General features: G+C 43.9%; 1 protein-coding gene across 2 annotated transcripts in view; it reads left to right on the top strand.

Moving 5' to 3' along the window:
- LOC126109410 (aminopeptidase N-like) overlaps positions 1-22,120 on the top strand; it is a 282,593-nt gene that overhangs the window by 44,981 nt on the left and 215,492 nt on the right. The window contains exon 2 of one of the 2 annotated variants that reach the window (XM_049914443.1): positions 5,564-5,762. In XM_049914443.1, the coding sequence (XP_049770400.1) occupies positions 5,577-5,762 (186 nt within the window). In that variant the 5' untranslated portion in view covers positions 5,564-5,576. Of the gene's footprint in view, positions 1-5,513; positions 5,763-22,120 lie in introns of both variants that reach the window. The other variant, XM_049914444.1, reaches the window with a different exon arrangement.

A 22,120-nucleotide genomic window follows, 5' to 3' on the forward strand; every position in this document is an offset into this window, starting at 1 on the left:
GCCAACCAGCTCTCTGACCGAACACACACATTTTTTTTTTTTTCGGTCGTTGCGGACGTCGCAAGACATCCTGTTAAGTTTGTTTGTTGATCCTTCCACTCAGTTTTTTTTTATTACAGAGGCCAACCAGCACTCTGACCGAACACACACTTTTTTTTTTTTTTCGGTCGTTGCGGACGTCGCAGGACATCCTGTTAAGTTCGTTTGTTGATCCTTCCACTCAGTTTTTTTTTTATTACAGAGGCCAACCAGCTCTCTGACCGAACACACACATTTTTTTTTTTTTCGGTCGTTGCGGACGTCGCAAGACATCCTGTTAAGTTTGTTTGTTGATCCTTCCACTCAGTTTTTTTTTATTACAGAGGCCAACCAGCACTCTGACCGAACACACACTTTTTTTTTTTTTCGGTCGTTGCGGACGTCGCAGGACATCCTGTTAAGTTCGTTTGTTGATCCTTCCACTCAGTTTTTTTTTATTACAGAGGCCAACCAGCTCTCTGACCGAACACACACTTTTTTTTTTTTTTCGGTCGTTGCGGACGTCGCAAGACATCCTGTTAAGTTTGTTTGTTGATCCTTCCACTCAGTTTTTTTATTACAGAGGCCAACCAGCTCTCTGACCGAACACACACATTTTTTTTTTTTCGGTCGTTGCGGACGTCGCAAGACATCCTGTTAAGTTCGTTTGTTGATCCTTCCACTCATTTTTTTTATTACAGAGGCCAACCAGCTCTCTGACCGAACACACACATTTTTTTTTTTGGTCGTTGCGGACGTCGCAAGACATCCTGTTAAGTTTGTTTGTTGATCCTTCCACTCAGTTTTTTTTTATTACAGAGGCCAACCAGCTCTCTGACCGAACACACACATTTTTTTTTTTTTCGGTCGTTGCGGACGTCGCAAGACATCCTGTTAAGTTTGTTTGTTGATCCTTCCACTCAGTTTTTTTTTTATTACAGAGGCCAACCAGCTCTCTGACCGAACACACACATTTTTTTTTTTTTCGGTCGTTGCGGACGTCGCAAGACATCCTGTTAAGTTTGTTTGTTGATCCTTCCACTCAGTTTTTTTTTATTACAGAGGCCAACCAGCTCTCTGACCGAACACACACATTTTTTTTTTTTTCGGTCGTTGCGGACGTCGCAAGACATCCTGTTAAGTTTGTTTGTTGATCCTTCCACTCAGTTTTTTTTTATTACAGAGGCCAACCAGCTCTCTGACCGAACACACACATTTTTTTTTTTTTTCGGTCGTTGCGGACGTCGCAAGACATCCTGTTAAGTTTGTTTGTTGATCCTTCCACTCAGTTTTTTTATTACAGAGGCCAACCAGCTCTCTGACCGAACACACACATTTTTTTTTTTTTCGGTCGTTGCGGACGTCGCAAGACATCCTGTTAAGTTCGTTTGTTGATCCTTCCACTCAGTTTTTTTATTACAGAGGCCAACCAGCTCTCTGACCGAACACACACATTTTTTTTTTTTTCGGTCGTTGCGGACGTCGCAAGACATCCTGTTAAGTTTGTTTGTTGATCCTTCCACTCAGTTTTTTTTTATTACAGAGGCCAACCAGCACTCTGACCGAACACACACTTTTTTTTTTTTTTCGGTCGTTGCGGACGTCGCAGGACATCCTGTTAAGTTCGTTTGTTGATCCTTCCACTCAGTTTTTTTTTTATTACAGAGGCCAACCAGCTCTCTGACCGAACACACACATTTTTTTTTTTTTTCGGTCGTTGCGGACGTCGCAAGACATCCTGTTAAGTTTGTTTGTTGATCCTTCCACTCAGTTTTTTTTTATTACAGAGGCCAACCAGCACTCTGACCGAACACACACTTTTTTTTTTTTTTTCGGTCGTTGCGGACGTCGCAGGACATCCTGTTAAGTTCGTTTGTTGATCCTTCCACTCAGTTTTTTTTTTATTACAGAGGCCAACCAGCTCTCTGACCGAACACACACATTTTTTTTTTTTTTTCGGTCGTTGCGGACGTCGCAAGACATCCTGTTAAGTTTGTTTGTTGATCCTTCCACTCAGTTTTTTTTTATTACAGAGGCCAACCAGCACTCTGACCGAACACACACTTTTTTTTTTTTTCGGTCGTTGCGGACGTCGCAGGACATCCTGTTAAGTTCGTTTGTTGATCCTTCCACTCAGTTTTTTTTTATTACAGAGGCCAACCAGCTCTCTGACCGAACACACACATTTTTTTTTTTTTTCGGTCGTTGCGGACGTCGCAGGACATCCTGTTAAGTTTGTTTGTTGATCCTTCCACTCAGTTTTTTTTTATTACAGAGGCCAACCAGCTCTCTGACCGAACACACACATTTTTTTTTTTTCGGTCGTTGCGGACGTCGCAAGACATCCTGTTAAGTTTGTTTGTTGATCCTTCCACTCAGTTTTTTTTTATTACAGAGGCCAACCAGCACTCTGACCGAACACACACTTTTTTTTTTTTTTCGGTCGTTGCGGACGTCGCAGGACATCCTGTTAAGTTCGTTTGTTGATCCTTCCACTCAGTTTTTTTTTATTACAGAGGCCAACCAGCTCTCTGACCGAACACACACATTTTTTTTTTTTTTCGGTCGTTGCGGACGTCGCAGGACATCCTGTTAAGTTCGTTTGTTGATCCTTCCACTCAGTTTTTTTTTTATTACAGAGGCCAACCAGCTCTCTGACCGAACACACACATTTTTTTTTTTTTTCGGTCGTTGCGGACGTCGCAAGACATCCTGTTAAGTTTGTTTGTTGATCCTTCCACTCAGTTTTTTTTTATTACAGAGGCCAACCAGCACTCTGACCGAACACACACTTTTTTTTTTTTTCGGTCGTTGCGGACGTCGCAGGACATCCTGTTAAGTTCGTTTGTTGATCCTTCCACTCAGTTTTTTTTTATTACAGAGGCCAACCAGCTCTCTGACCGAACACACACATTTTTTTTTTTTTCGGTCGTTGCGGACGTCGCAAGACATCCTGTTAAGTTTGTTTGTTGATCCTTCCACTCAGTTTTTTTTTATTACAGAGGCCAACCAGCACTCTGACCGAACACACACTTTTTTTTTTTTTTCGGTCGTTGCGGACGTCGCAGGACATCCTGTTAAGTTCGTTTGTTGATCCTTCCACTCAGTTTTTTTTTATTACAGAGGCCAACCAGCTCTCTGACCGAACACACACATTTTTTTTTTTTTTCGGTCGTTGCGGACGTCGCAAGACATCCTGTTAAGTTTGTTTGTTGATCCTTCCACTCAGTTTTTTTTTATTACAGAGGCCAACCAGCTCTCTGACCGAACACACACATTTTTTTTTTTTTTCGGTCGTTGCGGACGTCGCAGGACATCCTGTTAAGTTCGTTTGTTGATCCTTCCACTCAGTTTTTTTTTATTACAGAGGCCAACCAGCTCTCTGACCGAACACACACATTTTTTTTTTTTTTCGGTCGTTGCGGACGTCGCAAGACATCCTGTTAAGTTTGTTTGTTGATCCTTCCACTCAGTTTTTTTTTATTACAGAGGCCAACCAGCTCTCTGACCGAACACACACATTTTTTTTTTTTTTCGGTCGTTGCGGACGTCGCAAGACATCCTGTTAAGTTTGTTTGTTGATCCTTCCACTCAGTTTTTTTTTATTACAGAGGCCAACCAGCTCTCTGACCGAACACACACATTTTTTTTTTTTTTCGGTCGTTGCGGACGTCGCAGGACATCCTGTTAAGTTCGTTTGTTGATCCTTCCACTCAGTTTTTTTTTATTACAGAGGCCAACCAGCTCTCTGACCGAACACACACATTTTTTTTTTTTTTCGGTCGTTGCGGACGTCGCAAGACATCCTGTTAAGTTTGTTTGTTGATCCTTCCACTCAGTTTTTTTTTATTACAGAGGCCAACCAGCTCTCTGACCGAACACACACATTTTTTTTTTTTTTCGGTCGTTGCGGACGTCGCAAGACATCCTGTTAAGTTTGTTTGTTGATCCTTCCACTCAGTTTTTTTTTATTACAGAGGCCAACCAGCTCTCTGACCGAACACGCTGAGCTACCGTGCCGGCGACTGTCCTTGATGTTGCCTATCTTGTGCATGCACTACTCAGTTTGTATATTTAGCTTATTCTTTTCATAGTTCCACACAACTTCTTCCTGTTTTCTCGCTTGACCTGCGTTCAGTTTTCCAAGGCCTATCCACGGTGCCAACTTACAACTGAATCTGAGGCGGGTGCGATGGGGAGGTTCCCTCGTCAGTGCAGTAGAAATCGGCCCCTCTGACTGTACAGTAGACTTGGCCACTGTTTCTATGTTTCGATACAGTGTATCGATACGTGGAACTGTTTCAGTGTTTCGGAACGGTTGTGGTTCACTGTTTCGAAACAGTGGTGATTCATTCCGCCCCTGTCTCGGAACAGATTCGATCTCGAGCCAGACACAGAAACTGTATCGTTGTTTCAAAATAAGGCTGTTTCAGTCCACCTGTGCCTGGAACGGACTAATTGTATCGAAACAGTGATGTTTCATTCCACTCTGTGTCGGACGAGATTCGGGCTCGGCACAGGCACTGAAACACAACATACCACTTCATGAAACTCTTTAAAGAGTGTCGAAATCTTTTTGACAAGCAATAGCATGAAGCTTAAGATATCCGAAAATAAAGCTTCGTTTCTAGCTGACTGTCCTGTTTCGAAATGGCGTGACATCTGCTTTATAAACACTAACCAAACAATAAAACAACGCATACTATTCACATTCAAAATAATAAATATGTGAAAATCATTCAGTTAAATTACACTTTTTTTATAACATACGCTTTTCTGTTCATGTACAGTAATCATATTAAGAAACGCAAGTAAGCCTACAACATTTTGGATAAAAAAAGGCGTAGAGTGACAGTTATTAGACATATACATAAATTTGATGTAGGTACAATTGCAAGCAATCTGTTTGACAAATCACTGATAGTGTAATGGTGTACGGGAAGGGCTGGGAAGCATGGTGAATTTATAGTAACGGTTCGAAACACCTTGAAAGACAAAAAAAATTTATGTTTTATTTTGTTATTTATTCCAATTATTTGGCGTTATTTGTGAGTCTATAGTCACTGTGCCTGTTATCCACAATGATTCCCCTTGTGTAGATGGAAATAAGCAGGATGGGTATATTACCCATACTAACGGAATGTGTGTTTCTGCAGTTTGCTCCCACCTCCAGTTCCGTTCGTGGTGGTTCTTCTGTCTTCAGCTATGGCTGTCCTCAGCCAATTGAAAAGTATGAAACTCACGCGACACGAAAGCAGCGCATTTGCTGCAGGAAATACGAAACTGCCAAGACGCCTAAGTGGTAGTTTCATACTTTCTGCGACATGATTAGCGCTCTCGCACCTTATTTGTGTTTATATGGACATACTTATACAGTAGACATTCAAGATGATAAAATGTGTAGGTTTTTTAGAATACTAAACACAAACTGTTTCACTGTTTCGAAACAACGTATCGGAACATTACATTGTACTGTTTCATTTGTTTCGAAACAGTTACGTGTTTCAGTTTGCCCATCTCTGCTGTACAGTACACTGTCGGGCAGGTTGTTCCGAGGCATGGCGTGGACGTGGCTGCTGGTGGCAGCTGTGGCTGCGTGTGGTCGGCCCACCACGGCAGATGGCGGCGACTACCGCCTGCCCACGGCGTTCCTCCCCACCTCCTACCAGCTGGAGGTCCTGCCCCACCTGGACGCCTCCGGGCCGCCCTTCACCTTCGAGGGCATCGTCACCATCAACCTCACGGTGAGTACTCGCTTCCGATCCACGTAACAACGTCTTCCTAATCACTAAGTACAATGTTGCTGTTGTTGTTGTGGTCTTCAGTCCAGAGATTGGTTTGATGCAGCTCTCCGTGCTAATCTATCCCGTGCACACACACACACACACACACACACACACACACATACATATATATATATATATATATATATATATATATATATATATATATATTTATTTATTTATTTATTTATTTTATTATAAACACACACACACCTTGAACTAAAGAAACAAGCAGCTAAAATTGGCCTTCCAACTAACAAAAAATACATACAACAAAAAATCCCTTTCATGGGGGTCCAAAATTACACATTACAAGACAGTGATTAAGCCAGAAGCACTGTATACAGCAGAAACACTTAACATGAATTTCAAAGGCCAAATGGAGAAACTTGAGGTCAAGGAAAGAAAAATTTTAAGAAAAATCATTGGTACAAAATTTCAAGACAATAAGGTTATATACATCAAAAATGAAACTCTCTACAAGAAAATTGAAAAACTTTCAGATTCTATGCGAAAAAGGAGAATAAATTTTTATGGTCATCTTCTCAGAATGAATTACAATAGATTAACTAAACAAATCTTTGACTTCTTCCGTAACCGAAAAACGAAGCCCGACTGGTTTAAAGAGAATGAGAAAGACCTAGTGGAATTAAATATTTCAGAAAATTCACTTATTGATCGAACTGCTAAATTAATTACTAAAGATGAAAACATAAGGTTCCAAGACAAATCCATACAAAAGTCCAAATCCTTCATCTCGGAAGAAGAGAGGAGAAGAAGATCAGAAAGAATGAAGAAATACTGGGCCCTACGAAAATAACAACGCACAAAAGAAATGATTGATCCAGCGTACCCCAAAGAGGGTGAAACGAAAGAAGAAGAAGAAGAAGAAACACACACATATATATGGTGCACACACATATAAACAAGGTGTTACAGAAAGGTACGGCCAAACCTTCAGGAAACATTCCTCACACACAAAGAAAGAAAATATGTTATCTGCACATGTGTCCGAAAACGCTTACTTTCCACGTTACAGCTCATTTTATTACTTCTCTTCAAATCACATTAATCATGGAATGGAAACACACAGCAACAGAACGTACCAGCGTGACTTCAAACACTTTGTTACAGGAAATGTTCAAAATGTCCTCCGTTAGCGAGGATACATGCATCCACCCTCCGTCGCATGGAATACCTGATGCGCTGCTGCACCCCTGGAGAATGGCGTATTGTATCACAGCCGTCCACAATACGAGCACGAAGAGTCTCTACATTTGGTACCGGGGTTGCGTAGACAAGAGCTTTCAAATGCCCCCATAAATGAAAGTCAGGAGAGCGTGGAGGCCATGGAATTGGTCCGCCTCTACCAATCCATCGGTCACCGAATCTGTTGTTGAGAAGCGTACGAACACTTGGACTGAAATGTGCAGGAGCTCCATCGTGCATGAATCACAAGTTGTGTTGTACTTGTAAAGGCACATGTTCTAGCAGCACAGCTACAGTATCCCGTATGAAATCATGATAACATGCTCCATTGAGCGTAGGTGGACGAAACTAAAATGAGCTCTAACATGGAAATTAAGCGTTTCCGGACACATGTCCACATAACATCTTTTATTTATTTGTGTGTGAGGAATGTTTCCTGAAAGTTTGGCCGTACCTTTTTGTAACACCATATATATATATGTTGTTGTTGTGGTCTTCAGTCCTGAGACTGGTTTGATGCAGCTCTCCATGCTACTCTATCCTGTGCAAGCTTCTTCATCTCCCAGTACCTACTGCAACCTACATCCTTCTGAATCTGCTTAGTGTATTCATCTCTTGGTCTCCCTCTACGATTTTTACCCTCCACGCTGCCCTCCAGTACTAAATTGGTGATCCCTTGATGCCTCAGAATATGTCCTACCGATCGATACGTTCTTCTAGTCAAGTTGTGCCACAAACTTCTCCCCAATCCTATTCAACACCTCCTCATTAGTTATATGATCTACCCATCTAATCTTCAGAATTCTTCTGTAGCATCACATTTCGAAAGCTTCTATTCCCTTCTTGTCTAAACTATTTATCGTTCCCTTCCATATATGGCTGCACTCCATACAAATACTTTCAGAAAAGACTTCCTGACATTTAAATCTATACTCGGCGTCAAAAATTTCTCTTCTTCAGAAACGCTTTTCTTGCCATTGCCAGTTTACATTTGAAGGGCTTATTTCAATGGTGGTACAAGTCCATTTTTGTTCGCTGTGAGATGCAGAGTCCTAAAGTTAAATGAGCGTTGTAAAATCTGCAGTTGAGATACCAGAAATATTCAAGCATATGGCTTCTTCCTAGAGATGAACCTTTCTTTCTGTTTGTTTGGATCAATAATTTCAGAAGCACTATAGGCAGAAAGTGAAGGTAATGGACTTGTACCACTATTGAAATAAGCCCTTCAAATGTAGACTGGCAATGGCAAGGAAAGCCTTTTTTTGTTCAGGTTGTACCACAAATTCCTCTTTTCCCCAGTTCTACTCAGTATGACCTCATTAATTACGTGATCTACCTGTCTAATCTTCAGCATTCTTCTGTATACCACATTTCGAAAGCTTCTATTCTGTTCTTGTCTAAACTATTTATCGTCCATGTTTCACTTCCATACATGGCTACATCCCATACAAATACTTTCAGAAAGGACTTCCTGACATTTAAATCTATACTCGATGTTAACACATTTCTCTTCTTCAGAAACGCCTTGACATAGCCAGTCTACGTTTCATATCCTCTCTACTTCCATCATCATCAATTATTTTGCTTCCCAAATAGCAAAACTCATTTACTACTATAAGTGTCTGATTACCTAATCTCATTCCCTTAGCATCACCCTATTTAATTCGACAACATTCCATTATCCTGGTTTTGCTTTTGTTGATGTTCATCTTATATCCTTCTTTCAAGACACTGTCCATTTCATTCAGCTGCTCTTCCAGGATCTTTGCTGTCTCTAACAGGATTACAATGTCGTCGGCAAACCTCAAAGTTTTTATGTCCTCTCCATGCTTTTTAATTCCTAATCCGAATTTTCCTTTTGTTCCCTTTACTGCTTGCTCAATACACAGATTGGATAACATATGGGATAGGCTACAGCCCTGTCTTATTCCCTTCCAAACCACTGCTTCCCTTTCATGCCCCTCGACTCTTATAACTGCAATCTGGCTTCTGTACAAATTGTAAATAGTCTGTCGCTCCCTCTGTTTTACCCCTGACCTCTTCATACATACTGTGTATAAAATTATATGAAAGTTTTCAGAAAATTCGATAAATAATACTGGTATCGACAGCTACCGTTGAGGAAAAGTAATGCTAGAAGAGGATGTGCCGTTACAAACTGTCCTGGTTTAGTAGTGACTACAGACATGTGTGACTTAGGAGTAACTGGTGTATCACCGTACCCCATTCTTTTCAATTCCCTATACACATCCGTCTGGCTAGCTGGACTGCTGATAATAGTTTGAAACTCACGAGCGAGTCTTTCCGCCGATTTCACGCGATTTTTTTTTTTTTTTTTTTTGCAGCCACCCTCCATAATATTAGAGGGTCTCTGTTCGCCGGTATATGAATTCTGCCTGTCCTAGGGTTAGCTGTTGTTGTTCCTCCGCTTTTCCAGTTCATATCCACGTCACTAACAGTCGACATGAGCAGTTCTGTTGACGTCTGTCTGACGTATCTGTCACTCAGGTGATACCCAATCACTAGTCCACGTTAGGAGTTACTCAGCATTCTGCTGTCACTGTTTCTCTACTGACAACACTCACCGCTTTCTTTTATAATTGTGGGTCCATCTCTGGTTGCATTAAAAGTGGTGGCTCGTTTTATTTTACAGGTTGCTATCCCTTGCTGTAGGGGCTGTGATTTTTGAGAGTTTTTGTCTGGACCAGCAAGGTGAAACAGAGGCAACTACTTCCGCCACATGAAGTGGATTTAGTGCTCACGTCCTCACACTGAGCCGTGAACACTCCCCAGTCTATCAATCGGGAATAACTGAAAATTGTTATTACTATTGTCGGTGCCATGCGTGCAATGGTCGTGGCAGGCGCGCCATATTGTATATTTATCCTATCGTTAATGGCGTGAGACCTGCACGACCTTACAGCAACCGTTATAATTCCGCATTATTCTGTGACACTAGGGGTGATTTCACGTAATGAAAGGTGAAACGTCCCTTTTGTACATTTATAGACGACTGTGCTTAAACTGACACACAGTATTTTTTTAGCGCAACGCAATCTGACTTTCAGAAATCCCTACAAAGGAAAGGCCCTGACTAACATTAACCTGTACCTTTCAAAAATCACTTACCTCACCAAAAATCTTCGTTACTCGAACTACTGCAATACAGCGAGCGCCACTACTGCCAGCTAAATAAAAGATTCAAACTACGGAAGGCACTAACTACTGATAGGCATAGTTAGCAAATGAAAGATTTTAATAGAGAACAAACAATGTATTTACCTTAATACTGTTGAAAAACCATAATATACATAGCAGTTCATAATATCCAGTATCACAAATTTCAAAACTCCGCCATCTCTCTCCCCACATCCACCACTGCTGGCGGCTCACCTCCAACTGCGCAACGCTACGCGCTGTTCACATCCAGCTGCCCCTCTACAATGGCAGACAACAATGCAAACTAGCCACAGACTGCACACAGCACGGCCAGTGATTTTCATACAGAGCGCTACGTGGCATTAGCAATATAAAAATCTAAACAGCCTACTTACATAGCCTTGTGTGCAATTTCTTTTACTAATGAGACTTTGTGAAAAAAAACCTGTAATTACTATTATGATGAATGATCAGGACTGTCTTTGTGGACTGTGAGAAAATTTTAGCTTTTGACCAACATTGTATCAATAAGTTTGATTTCTTTGTTATTGTAATTATGAAAAATTTTATCAAATCATTATTGGCCACTGCCCAAAACAATTTGTAAAATTTTTTGTGGGGAGCATGGGGGCTATGTAAGTAGGCTGTTTATGTTTTCTTTGTTTTCTTATTGGCAACGTTACGTAGCGCTCTGTGTGCTAGTTTGCATTGTTGTCTGCCATTGTAGTGTTGGGCAGCGGCAGCTGGATGTGAACAGCGCGTAGCGTTGCGCAGTTGGAGGTGAGCCGCCAGCAGTGGTGGATGTGGGGAGAGAGATGGCGGAGTTTTGTAATTTTTGTCATGAACTACTATATATATTATGAGTATTAAGGTAAATACATTGTTTGTTCTCTATTAAAATCTTTCATTTGCTAACTATGCCTATCAGTAGTTAGTGCCTTCTGTAGTTTGAATCTTTTATTTAGCTGGCAGTAGTGGCGCTCGCTGTATTGCAGTAGTTCGAGTAATGAAGATTTTTGTGAGGTAAGTGATTTGTGAAAGGTACCGGTTAATGTTAGTCAGGGCCATTCTTTTGTAGGGATTTCTGAAAGTCAGATTGCGTTGCGCTAAAAATATTGTGTGTCAGTTTAAGCACAGTCTTGTATAAATTGTTCTAAGGGGACGTTACAAAGGGAGAATGTAAGATTGAAGGACTCATATATTAAACAGTTGAAATTTGAACAATAATACAACCAAATGGGGGTGGGGGGAAGAAAGATTCGAGTTCAGCAGCCTGCCTCAACGTACGTTCATAACAAGCCACGATAGCAGGAGGGAAGGAATTTTAGTAACGATCGCCGTATTATCAAATGGGGTCCCATTTACTAAAGGAAGAGGTTGCAGGCGTGCAACGACCACCACCAGGAATCAGCCAAAGACTAAGAAGCTGCTACTGTGCGTGAATCGCTCGGTAGCCTCCCGTACTGAAGCAATAAAACCCGCAAGACGCGAAACTATTCACAATAACCTATCAGGGCCGCAGGGCGCGAAGCTACAGTGCACGTCGGCGCTCATGCTTACCGAACTTCGCCGGCCTAAGTGACCGAGCGGTTCTAGGCGCTACAGTCTGGAACCGCGCGACCGCTACGGTCGCAGCTTCGAATCCTGCCTCGGGCATGGATGTGTGTGATGTCCTTAGGTTAGTTAGGTTTCAGTAGTTCTAAGTTCTAGGGGACTGATAACCTCAGAAGTTAAGTCCCATAGTGCTTAGAGTTCAATTTTACACAGAGTACGCGAAGGAACTTGCCCCCCTTCTTGCAGCGGTGTACCGTAGGTCTCTAGAAGAGCGTAGCGTTCCAAAGGATTGGAAAAGGGCACAGGTCATCCCCGTTTTCAAGAAGGGACGTCGAACAGATGTGCAGAACTATAGATCTATATCTCTAACGTCGATCAGTTGTAGAATTTTGGAACGCGTATTGTGTGCGAGTATAATGACTTTTCTGGAGACTAGAAACTAGAAATCTACTATGTAGGAATCAGCATGGGTTTCCAAAAAGACGGTCATGTGAAACCCAGCTCGCGCTATTCGTCCACGAGACTCAGAGGGCCATAGACACGGGTTCCCAGGTAGATGCCGTGTCTCTTGACTTCCGCAAGGCGTTCGACACAGTTCCCCACAGTCGTTTAATGAACAAAGTAAGAGCATATGGACTATCAGACCAATTGTGTGATTGGATTGAGGAGTTCTTACATAACAGGACGCAGCATGTCATTCTCAATGGAGAGAAGTCTTCCGAAGTAAGAGTGATTTCAGGTGTGCCGCAGGGGAGTGTCATAGGACCGTTGCTATTCACAATATACATAAATGACCTGGTGGATGACATCGGAAGCTCACTGAGGCTTTTTGCAGATGATGCTGTGGTGTATCGAGAGGTTGTAACAATGGAAAATTGTACTGAAATGCAGGAGGCTCTGCAGCGAATTGACGCATGGTGCAGGGAATGGCAATTGAATCTCAATGTAGACAAGTGTAATGTGCTGCGAATACATAGAAAGAAAGATCCCTTATCATTTAGCTACAATATAACAGGTCAGCAACTGGAAGTAGTTAATTCCATAAATTATCTGGGAGTACGCAGTAGGAGTGATTTAAAATGGAATGATCATATAATGTTGATCGACGGTAAAGCAGAAGCCAGACTGAGATTCATTGGAAAAATCCTAAGGAAATGCAAACCGAAAACAAAGGAAGTAGGTTACAGTACGCTTGTTCGCCCACTGCTTGAATACTGCTCAGCAGTGTGGGATCCGTACAAGATAGGGTTGATAGAAGAGATAGAGAAGATCCAACGGAGAGCAGCGCGCTTCGTTACAGAATCATTTAGTAATCGCGGAAGCGTTACGGAGATGATAGATAATTTCCAGTGGAAGACTCTGCAGGAGAGACGCTCAGTAGCTCGGTACGGGCTTTTGTCAAAGTTTCGAGAACATACCTTCACCGAAGAGTCAAGCAGTATATTGCTCCCTCCTACGTATATCTCGCGAAGAGACCACGAGGATAAAATCAGAGAGATTAGAGCCCACACAGAGGCATACCGACAATCCTTCTTTCCACGAATAATACGAGACTGGAATAGAAGGGAGAACCGATAGAGGTGCAGAAGGTACCCTCCGCCACACACCATCAGGTGGCTTGCGGAGTATGGATGTAGATGTAGATGTAGATTTGAACCATTTTTTTTTTTTTTTTTTTTTTTGCTTACCGAACTTCATCTCCTGGAAGCGGCACCTCCGGTCTCGGGCACGGTCACACTAGAACTGCCCTACTGCCACTCTGTCCACCACCCATCCGCGGACGGCGGTTGGCGGCCAGCCGCGAAAAACGGGCGCGCACCTGAACTGGCCAATCAGAGGGCCGGAATCTCACAGGAAGGCGACCTCGCGACGTTAAAATAGAGCAAAAATCTCAGTTACAAGGTTGGTAAGGCAGGTTGGGGAACTGAGAACAGGAGAAACTTTGGCCACTACTGAACTTTCAAAAGACACCACGTGCTACCCTGGCGATCGGAAAAAGGATGGGTAAAGGGAAGCCATCACGGCTGCTAGGAAGACTGCTGCCCTCGCCCATAGAGAAAGAAAATTCCTGGCGCCAAGCTCCTCTCACAGATCAGTGTGACACAAGCTGTAAAAATCGTCAAATAAATCAGGCAACCCATAGAAATTATTAATATTGCCTGAATTATTATTTTACCGAATACCAGAATGCTGGGATTAGAAATATGAAATGCGAGCACTGAATGGTGAATGAAGTGCACGTCTTTCAGCATCTACCGGTCAGTTCCACATTACATACAGGTGTCCAGATGCATCGGACCAACAGCGTATGTATTATTACTAGCGAACACAGCAATGCTTCACAGCCGCTCGATATCTTTGTCTATAGGATATACGTCGCAATCTCCCTCTCCATCTTCCTTCCCCACTTCTATCTTCATTTCCTCCCACATCTCTGTCCGTCTCCTCTTTCCCCTCTCTCTGACCCTGAGCCTTGTTACTGCAAATTCAGATTCCCTACTAGTATTTAATCATAAGCCGATAAGCCATAAGTACAGCTTTCCTGTTTTCTGTTCAAACCAGCTGGGAGGAAGAAAACAAAACATCACATTGTTGTGTATACGTCTAAGAAAAAGAAATGGTTCAAATGGTTCTGAGCACTATGGGACTTAACATCTGAGGTCATCGGTCCCCTAGTCTTAGAACTACATCTACATCTACATTTACACTCCGCAAGCCACCCAACGGTGTGTGGCGGAGGGCATTTTACGTGCCACTGTCATTACCTCCCTTTCCTGTTCCCGTTGCGTATGGTTCGCGAAAGAAACGACTGCCGGAAAACCTCCGTGCGCGCTCGAATCTCTCTAATTTTACATTTGTGATCGATCTCCTCGGGAGGTATAAGTAGGGGGAAGCAATATATTCGATACCTCATCCAGAAACGCACCCTCTCGAAACCTGGACAGCAAGCTACACCGCGATGCAGAGCGCCTCTCTTGCAGAGTTTTCCACTTGAGTTTGCTAAACATCTCCGCAACGCTATCACGCTTACCAAATAACGCTATGAGGAAACGCTCTTCTTTGGATCTTATCTATGTCCTCTGTCAACCCGACCTGGTACGGATCCCACACTGATGAGCAATACTCCAGTACAGGTCGAACGAGTGTTTTGTAAGCCACCTCCTTTGTTGATGGACTACATTTTCTAAGGACTCTCCCAATGAATCTCAACCTGGTAGCCGTCCTACCAACAATTAATTTTATGTGATCATTCCACTTCAAATCGTTCCGTACGCATACTCCCAGATATTTTACCGAAATAACTGCTACGAGTGTTTGTTCCGCTATCATATAATCATGCAATAAAGGATCCTTCTTTCTATGTATTCGCAATACATTACATTTGTCTATGTTAAGGGTCAGTTGCCACTCCCTGCACCAAGTGCCTATCCGCGGCAGATCTTCCTGCATTTCGCTGCGGTTTTCTAATGCTGCAACTTCTCTGTATACTACAGCATGGAACTTCCAACACTATCTACTTGGTCATTTAAATATATTGTGAAAAGCAATGGTCCCACAACACTCCCCTGTGGCACGCCAGAGGTCACTTTAACGTCTGTAGACGTCTCTCCATTGAGAACAACATGCTGTGTTCTGTTTGGTAAAAACTCTTCAATGCAGCCACACAGCTGGTTTGATATTCCGTAGGCTCTTACTTTGTTTATCAGGCGACAGCACGGAACTGTATCGACTGCCTTCCGGAAGTCAAGGAAAATGGCATCTACCTGGGAGCCTGTATCTGATATTTTCTGGGTCTCATGAACAAATGAAGCGAGTTGGGTCTCACACGATAGCTGTTTCCGGAATCCATGTTGATTCCTACAGAGTAGATTCTGGGCTTCCAGAAACTACATGATACGTGAGCAAAAAACATGTTCTAAAATTCTACAACAGATCTACAGGGTTATTACAAATGATTGAAGCGATTTCACAGCTGTACAATTACTTTATTATTTGAGATATTTTCACAATGCTTTGCACACACATACAAAAACTCAAAAAGTTTTTTTAGGCATTCACAAATGTTCGATATGTGCCCCTTTAGTGATTCGGCAGACATCAAGCCGATAATCAAGTTCCTCCCACACCCGGCGCAGCATGTCCCCATGAATGAGTTCGAAAGCATCGGTGATGTGAGCTCGCAGTTCTGGCACGTTTCTTGGTAGAGGAGGTTTAAACACGGAATCTTTCACATAACCCCACAGAAAGAAATCGCATGGGGTTAAGTCGGGAGAGCGTGGAGGCCATGACATGAATTGCTGATCATGATCTCCACCACGACCGATCCATCGGTTTTCCAATCTCCTGTTTAAGAAATGCCGAACATGATGATGGAAGTGCGGTGGAGCACCATCCTGTTGAAAGATGAAGTCGTCGCTGTCGGTCTCCAGTTGTGGCATGAGCCAATTTTCCAGCATGTCCAGATACACGTGTCCTGTAACGTTTTTTTCGCAGAAGAAAAAGGGGCCGTAAACTTTAAACCGTGAGATTGCACAAAATGGAGTTAGCAGTTGGTGGATCTTTGTTGAACTTCGTCCTGAAGTGTCGTTGCACTGTTATGACTGACTGATGTGAGTGCATTTCAAGCACGAAACACGCTTTCTCGGCTCCTGTCGCCATTTTGTCTCACTGCGCTCTCGAGCGCTCTGGCGGCAGAAATCTGAAGTGCGGCTTACCCCAACAAAACTTTATGAGTTTTTCTACGTATTGTAGGGAAGCAGCCTAATCACGCTGTAGTAAATTCACATCAGTTTCCATTGTGTGCCAGCCAGTCTGCTGTAACTAGCTCTGACGTCATAAATGTTGCGCAATACCTTAAAATTCAAGCAAATGATCTGAAACTTTTCCAGCATGTAAGGAATAATACTAAATTAATGTGTATTAAATATCAGTGCGATAACTTCAGCCATTTTTGAAATTTGAACGTTTTTCTGAAAAAATCATTGGCGCAACAGAAAGGAGCTAGAGACTTCAAAATTTATATTTAGACTCATCTTTCATAATGATTTAATAAAAACAGTACTTTGGATTTCACAGGTTAAGACTTTTGTGGAAATTCATGATTTTCTGGTTTTCATCTCAAAACTGAAGGAAGCAAGATAGATTAAGTAGGCTAATGAATAAGACTAGGATATTTAGATTTAAATAGGTTGGAGGTCCGCTATGACTATGAAGATGTGAAAAGTTTCTTTTGAATACCTATAAAATTATAGCGATAGCGGATCTCAAAAGGACCAGTTCAGAGCTCATCGGCTGCGTGCAGCGTAACTTAATTATTTCTCTCGCCCAAGATATTTAACTTAGCCACGTCATAATTTTATTATAAATACTTACCTGCGTGCTAAATGCACGATTAAATTAACAGCTTCATAAGCCATCAGCAAAAGAAGCTATAAATTATTATGTAACTTGAAGTGGTGCGTTACTAGCCCAGCGGCCAGTCGTGAGAGCCGAGTTAGAGCCGGCGTTCTCTTAGCCGTCCGCACCGAGGCTATATATATAAGAGCACTGCGCGAGTAAGGAAGGCCCCAGTTCTCTCCAGACGCTGAATAGCACGTCAGCTGTGTCGGGAGTCGCTTCGCTACGGTAGCGCTGCTACAAACTGCCTCGGGTGCCGTATTGAGTTACGATGTATACGCGTAACTGTGAAAACATTTCAAATGAAGGATTATTTTTGGAATGATTTTCATTATCTAGCTTCAGTTTGCGTGTTGTTGTATTTTCACGTGCCGTCGCGGGACAGACATTCTACCAATCATTTTAGCGTGGCGTTTGATGAGATTTTCTCATCAAATTTTGGCGAGCATTCTTTTGACATTCAATTCGGACATTTATAGTTGCATCAGCGAATTAGACTCTGAACTGCTCTGTTTGTTAGGCTGTTGGGATAATTGTGATGTTATCAGTGAATTTCAGAATATACTCAACTATTTTGGAAAATTGTTTTTGATTAGAAATCCCGAACAATCTCCTACTTCTTCAGAGCTATAAGCTGCAGCTATAATAATATTCTCAGGTTAAGTGGGCACTAGGAACTCTCATTACAGGCTCCACGTTTCGTTAAATCACTTTCTGGGTGCCAAAAAGCAAAGAGAGAGCCAGTGTTGAGAACGGCGAAAGACAGCATTATACAACATTCCAAAAGCCGGGAAGTGCAGTGTTTTTCCCACATTTAAATAACAAACTTTATTTCACAAGCAATTTGCTTACTCACTCGCCGCCCCACAGTATCTGTAGTGTGTCGTGACCATATGTCAATGAATGGAGCTACAGTGAATTTATGAAATCGCTTCAATCATCTGTAATAGCCCTGTATGTCAGAGATATAGGTCTATAGTTTTGCGCTATGTAAACCTAACTAACCTAAGGACATCACAGACTTCCATGCCTGAAGCACGATTCGAACCTGCGACCTTAGCAGCAACGCGGTTCCGGGCTGAAGCGCCTAGAACCGCTCAGCCTCAGCGTCCGGCTATACGTCTGTCCAAACTGTTATTGGAGTAACGTGTAAAAAAACTAAGTAAATCTGTGAAGTACGGTACGTTACCCCTTCTATATCAATATACTTTTATACATTGAAGAGCCAAAGAAACTGCTACACCTGCCTAATACCACGCAGGGCCCCCGCGAGCACGCAGAAGTACAACACGACGTCGAATGGACATGATTAATATCCGAAGTAGTGCTGGAGTGAATTGACACCATGAACCCTGCGGGGCTGTCCATAAATCCGCAAGAGTACGTCGGGATGGAAATCTCTTCTGAACAGCACGTTGGAAGGTACCCTAGATATGCTCAATAATGTTCATGTCTGGGGACTTTGGTGGCCAGCGGAAGTGTATAAACTCAGAAGATTTTTCCTGGAGCCACTCTGTAGCAATTCTGGACGTGACGGGTGTCGCATTGTCCTGCTGGTATTGCCCAAGTCCGCCAGAATGGACAATGGATGCAGGTGAGCAGACAGGATGCTTACGTACGTGCCACCTGTGAAATTCGCGTCTAGACATATCAGGGGTCTCGTATCGCTCCAACTGCACGCGTCCCACACCATTACATAGCCCCCACCAGCTTGAACAGTACCCTGCTGACATGCAGAATCCACGGATTCATGAGGGTGTCTCGATACCCATACATGTCCATCTGGTCTATACAATTTGAAACGAAACTCGCCCGATCAGGCAACATGTTTCCAGTCATCAACAGTCCATTGTCGATGCTGACGGGTACAGGCTAGGCGTAAAGCTTTCTCTCATGCAGTCATTTCAAGGGTACACGAGTGGGCATTCGACTCCGAAAGCCCAGATCGATGATATTTCGACGAATGGTTCGTACGCTGACGCTTGTTGAAGGCCCACATTGAAATCTGCAGCAATTTGCAGATGTGATTCTTGAGTTTCTCCCGGCGTATTTGATAATCAAAATATCCACGGGTGTGCTGCCGGCCTATAGTGTCCAACGGGCACAATATTTCGGCGATCATACATGTCGCCATCATCAGGTGAACTGACGGACTGAGCTCCTGTGAACGTGCCGGCACGGAGATCCGTACGCTATGGCTGCTCAGAGGGAACTGGGTTCGGTCGCGGCGGCGGCCGATTTAAATACCCTCCGCCCGCGGCGCGCTCCCTCCGCCGTCCGCGCCCCGCGCCACGGTCGCGCGGTGGAACAGATTGCGACGGCGTCTGAGATGACGTCGGTGTGATGGCTCTGTCCGCCGTGGTCGTCACAACTATACGTTTGCTCGATTTACTCTCGATTAACCCAATCGCTGGTTCCCAAGCCTTGCTAAGATTATAGCCACAGTCACGGATTATGAGGTCGTCATTGGTGCGAATTTCGATGGCCTCTCTAACAACGCTGTCCCAGTATCTCGACGTCTGTACCAGAATCCTCGTGCGGTCATACTCCATGGCGTGATTTTCCGACAAACAATGTTCCGCGACCGCCGACTTGCTCGGATACATCAGTCGAGTGTGCCTCTGGTGTTCACGGCATCGATCCTCGACGGTACGCATCGTCTGACCAATATACGACTTGCCACATTGACACGGAATCTGGTACACGCCGGCCTTCCTCAAACCGAGGTCATCTTTGGCGCTCCCCACCAGTGCACGAGTTTTATTCGGAGGACAAAACACAGTTCCGACCCGGTGTTTCTTCAGAATGCGGGCGATTTTCCCCGAGAGTGCGCCTGTGTATGGAATAAATGCAGTGCCTACCTCCTCCCTCGTGACTTCATCCATCTCAACAGGTTGTGCTGCAGTGGTTGGGCGGAGAGCACGTTGAATCTGTCACTCTGAGTACCCATTTTTTCGAAATACAGGAATTGGAACACCTGAGAACTATATTTCGAAAAAATGGGTACTCAGAGTGACAGATTCAACGTGCTCTCCGCCCAACCACTGCAGCACAACCTGTTGAGATGGATGAAGTCACGAGGGAGGAGGTAGGCACTGCATTTATTCCATACACAGGCGCACTCTCGGGGAAAATCGCCCGCATTCTGAAGAAACACCGGGTCGGAACTGTGTTTTGTCCTCCGAATAAAACTCGTGCACTGGTGGGGAGCGCCAAAGATGACCTCGGTTTGAGGAAGGCCGGCGTGTACCAGATTCCGTGTCAATGTGGCAAGTCGTATATTGGTCAGACGATGCGTACCGTCGAGGATCGATGCCGTGAACACCAGAGGCACACTCGACTGATGTATCCGAGCAAGTCGGCGGTCGCTGAACATTGTTTGTCGGAAAATCACGCCATGGAGTATGACCGCACGAGGATTCTGGTACAGACGTCGAGATACTGGGACAGCGTTGTTAGAGAGGCCATCGAAATTCGCACCAATGACGACCTCATAAACCGTGACTGTGGCTATAATCTTAGCAAGGCTTGGGAACCAGCGATTGGGTTAATCGAGAGTAAATCGAGCAAACGTATAGTTGTGACGACCACGGCGGACAGAGCCATCACACCGACGTCATCTCAGACGCCGTCGCAATCTGTTCCACCGCGCGACCGTGGCGCGGGGCGCGGACGGCGGAGGGAGCGCGCCGCGGGCGGAGGGTATTTAAATCGGCCGCCGCCGCGACCGAACCCAGTTCCCTCTGAGCAGCCATAGCGTACGGATCTCCGTGCCGGCACGTTCACAGGAGCTCAGTCCGTCAGTTCACCTGATGATGGCGACATGTATGATCGCCGAAATATTGTTCCCGTTGGACACTATAGACTGGCAGCACACCCGTGGATATTTTGAATTTGCAGATGGGTTACAGTATGTTGAACGATTCTCTTCAGTCATCTTTGGTCCCGTTCTCGGAGGATCTTTTTCCAGCCGCAGCGATGTCGGAGACTTGATGCTTTACCGGATGCCTCATATTCATCGCTACCTCGGAGATGCTGTGTCTCATCGCTTGTTACTCCACGTTCAAACTCACTTACATCTTGATAACTTGCCATTGTAGCAGCAGTAACCGATCTAACGACTGCGCCAGACGCTTGTCTCACGCAGGCCTTGCCAACCATAGCGCGGTATTCTGTCAGCGTACTCTTTATTTCAATACGCAAGCGTTTACCAGTTTCTTTGGCGCTCCAGTGTATAAACTGTAAATATCACTTTATAGTGTTTCTGAACTTTTTCTCGTGTGCATGGTTAACAACAAATAAAGTGGACGGACAAAAAACACGAAAATACCCTGACAAATGCGTGCTTGAATGTCGTGAACACAGATGCTACCCAAGCCTCCAGGTTGCACTGTTGTGTTTGGCAATGAACCGCACCTCTGCATTGCCCTCAATACGCTATACGTGTCAGTCGTGGAGAGAAATGTGTTCTGTCTAGCTGTGAATGTATTACGTCGGAGATAAATGAATTCGAACATGGGAAAATTGTTGCTTCCATAATTACGGTTGCCGAAGTGCTTGATACTTCAAGAGGCATCGTATCAAATATTTAAAGAGCACTCAAGAAAAGCGGGAAATCATCATCTTCTAAATCACAGCCCGCATCTCGTGGTCGTGCGGTAGCGTTCTCGCTTCCCACGCCCGGGTTCGATTCCCGGCGGGGTCAGGGATTTTCTCTGCCTCGTGATGTCTGGGTGTTGTGTGCTGTCCTTAGGTTAGTTAAGTTTAAGTAGTTCTAAGTTTTAGGGGACTGATGACCATAGATGTTAAGTCCCATAGTGCTCAGAGCCATTTGAACCATTTTTTCTAAATCACAAAGCGGAAGAAAGTGTGTGCCGAGTGATAGTGACAGACGCTCAACGTGGAGGACTGTCGAAAATTGTGAGGACGACAACTCCAGGAGTCACTGCAGAAATTAATGTCGTACTGGCGAACCCTGTCAACTCCGTAAGCAGGCAATT

The sequence above is a fragment of the Schistocerca cancellata genome, chromosome 12, assembly GCF_023864275.1.
Source record: "Schistocerca cancellata isolate TAMUIC-IGC-003103 chromosome 12, iqSchCanc2.1, whole genome shotgun sequence".
Taxonomy (NCBI): domain Eukaryota; kingdom Metazoa; phylum Arthropoda; class Insecta; order Orthoptera; family Acrididae; genus Schistocerca; species Schistocerca cancellata.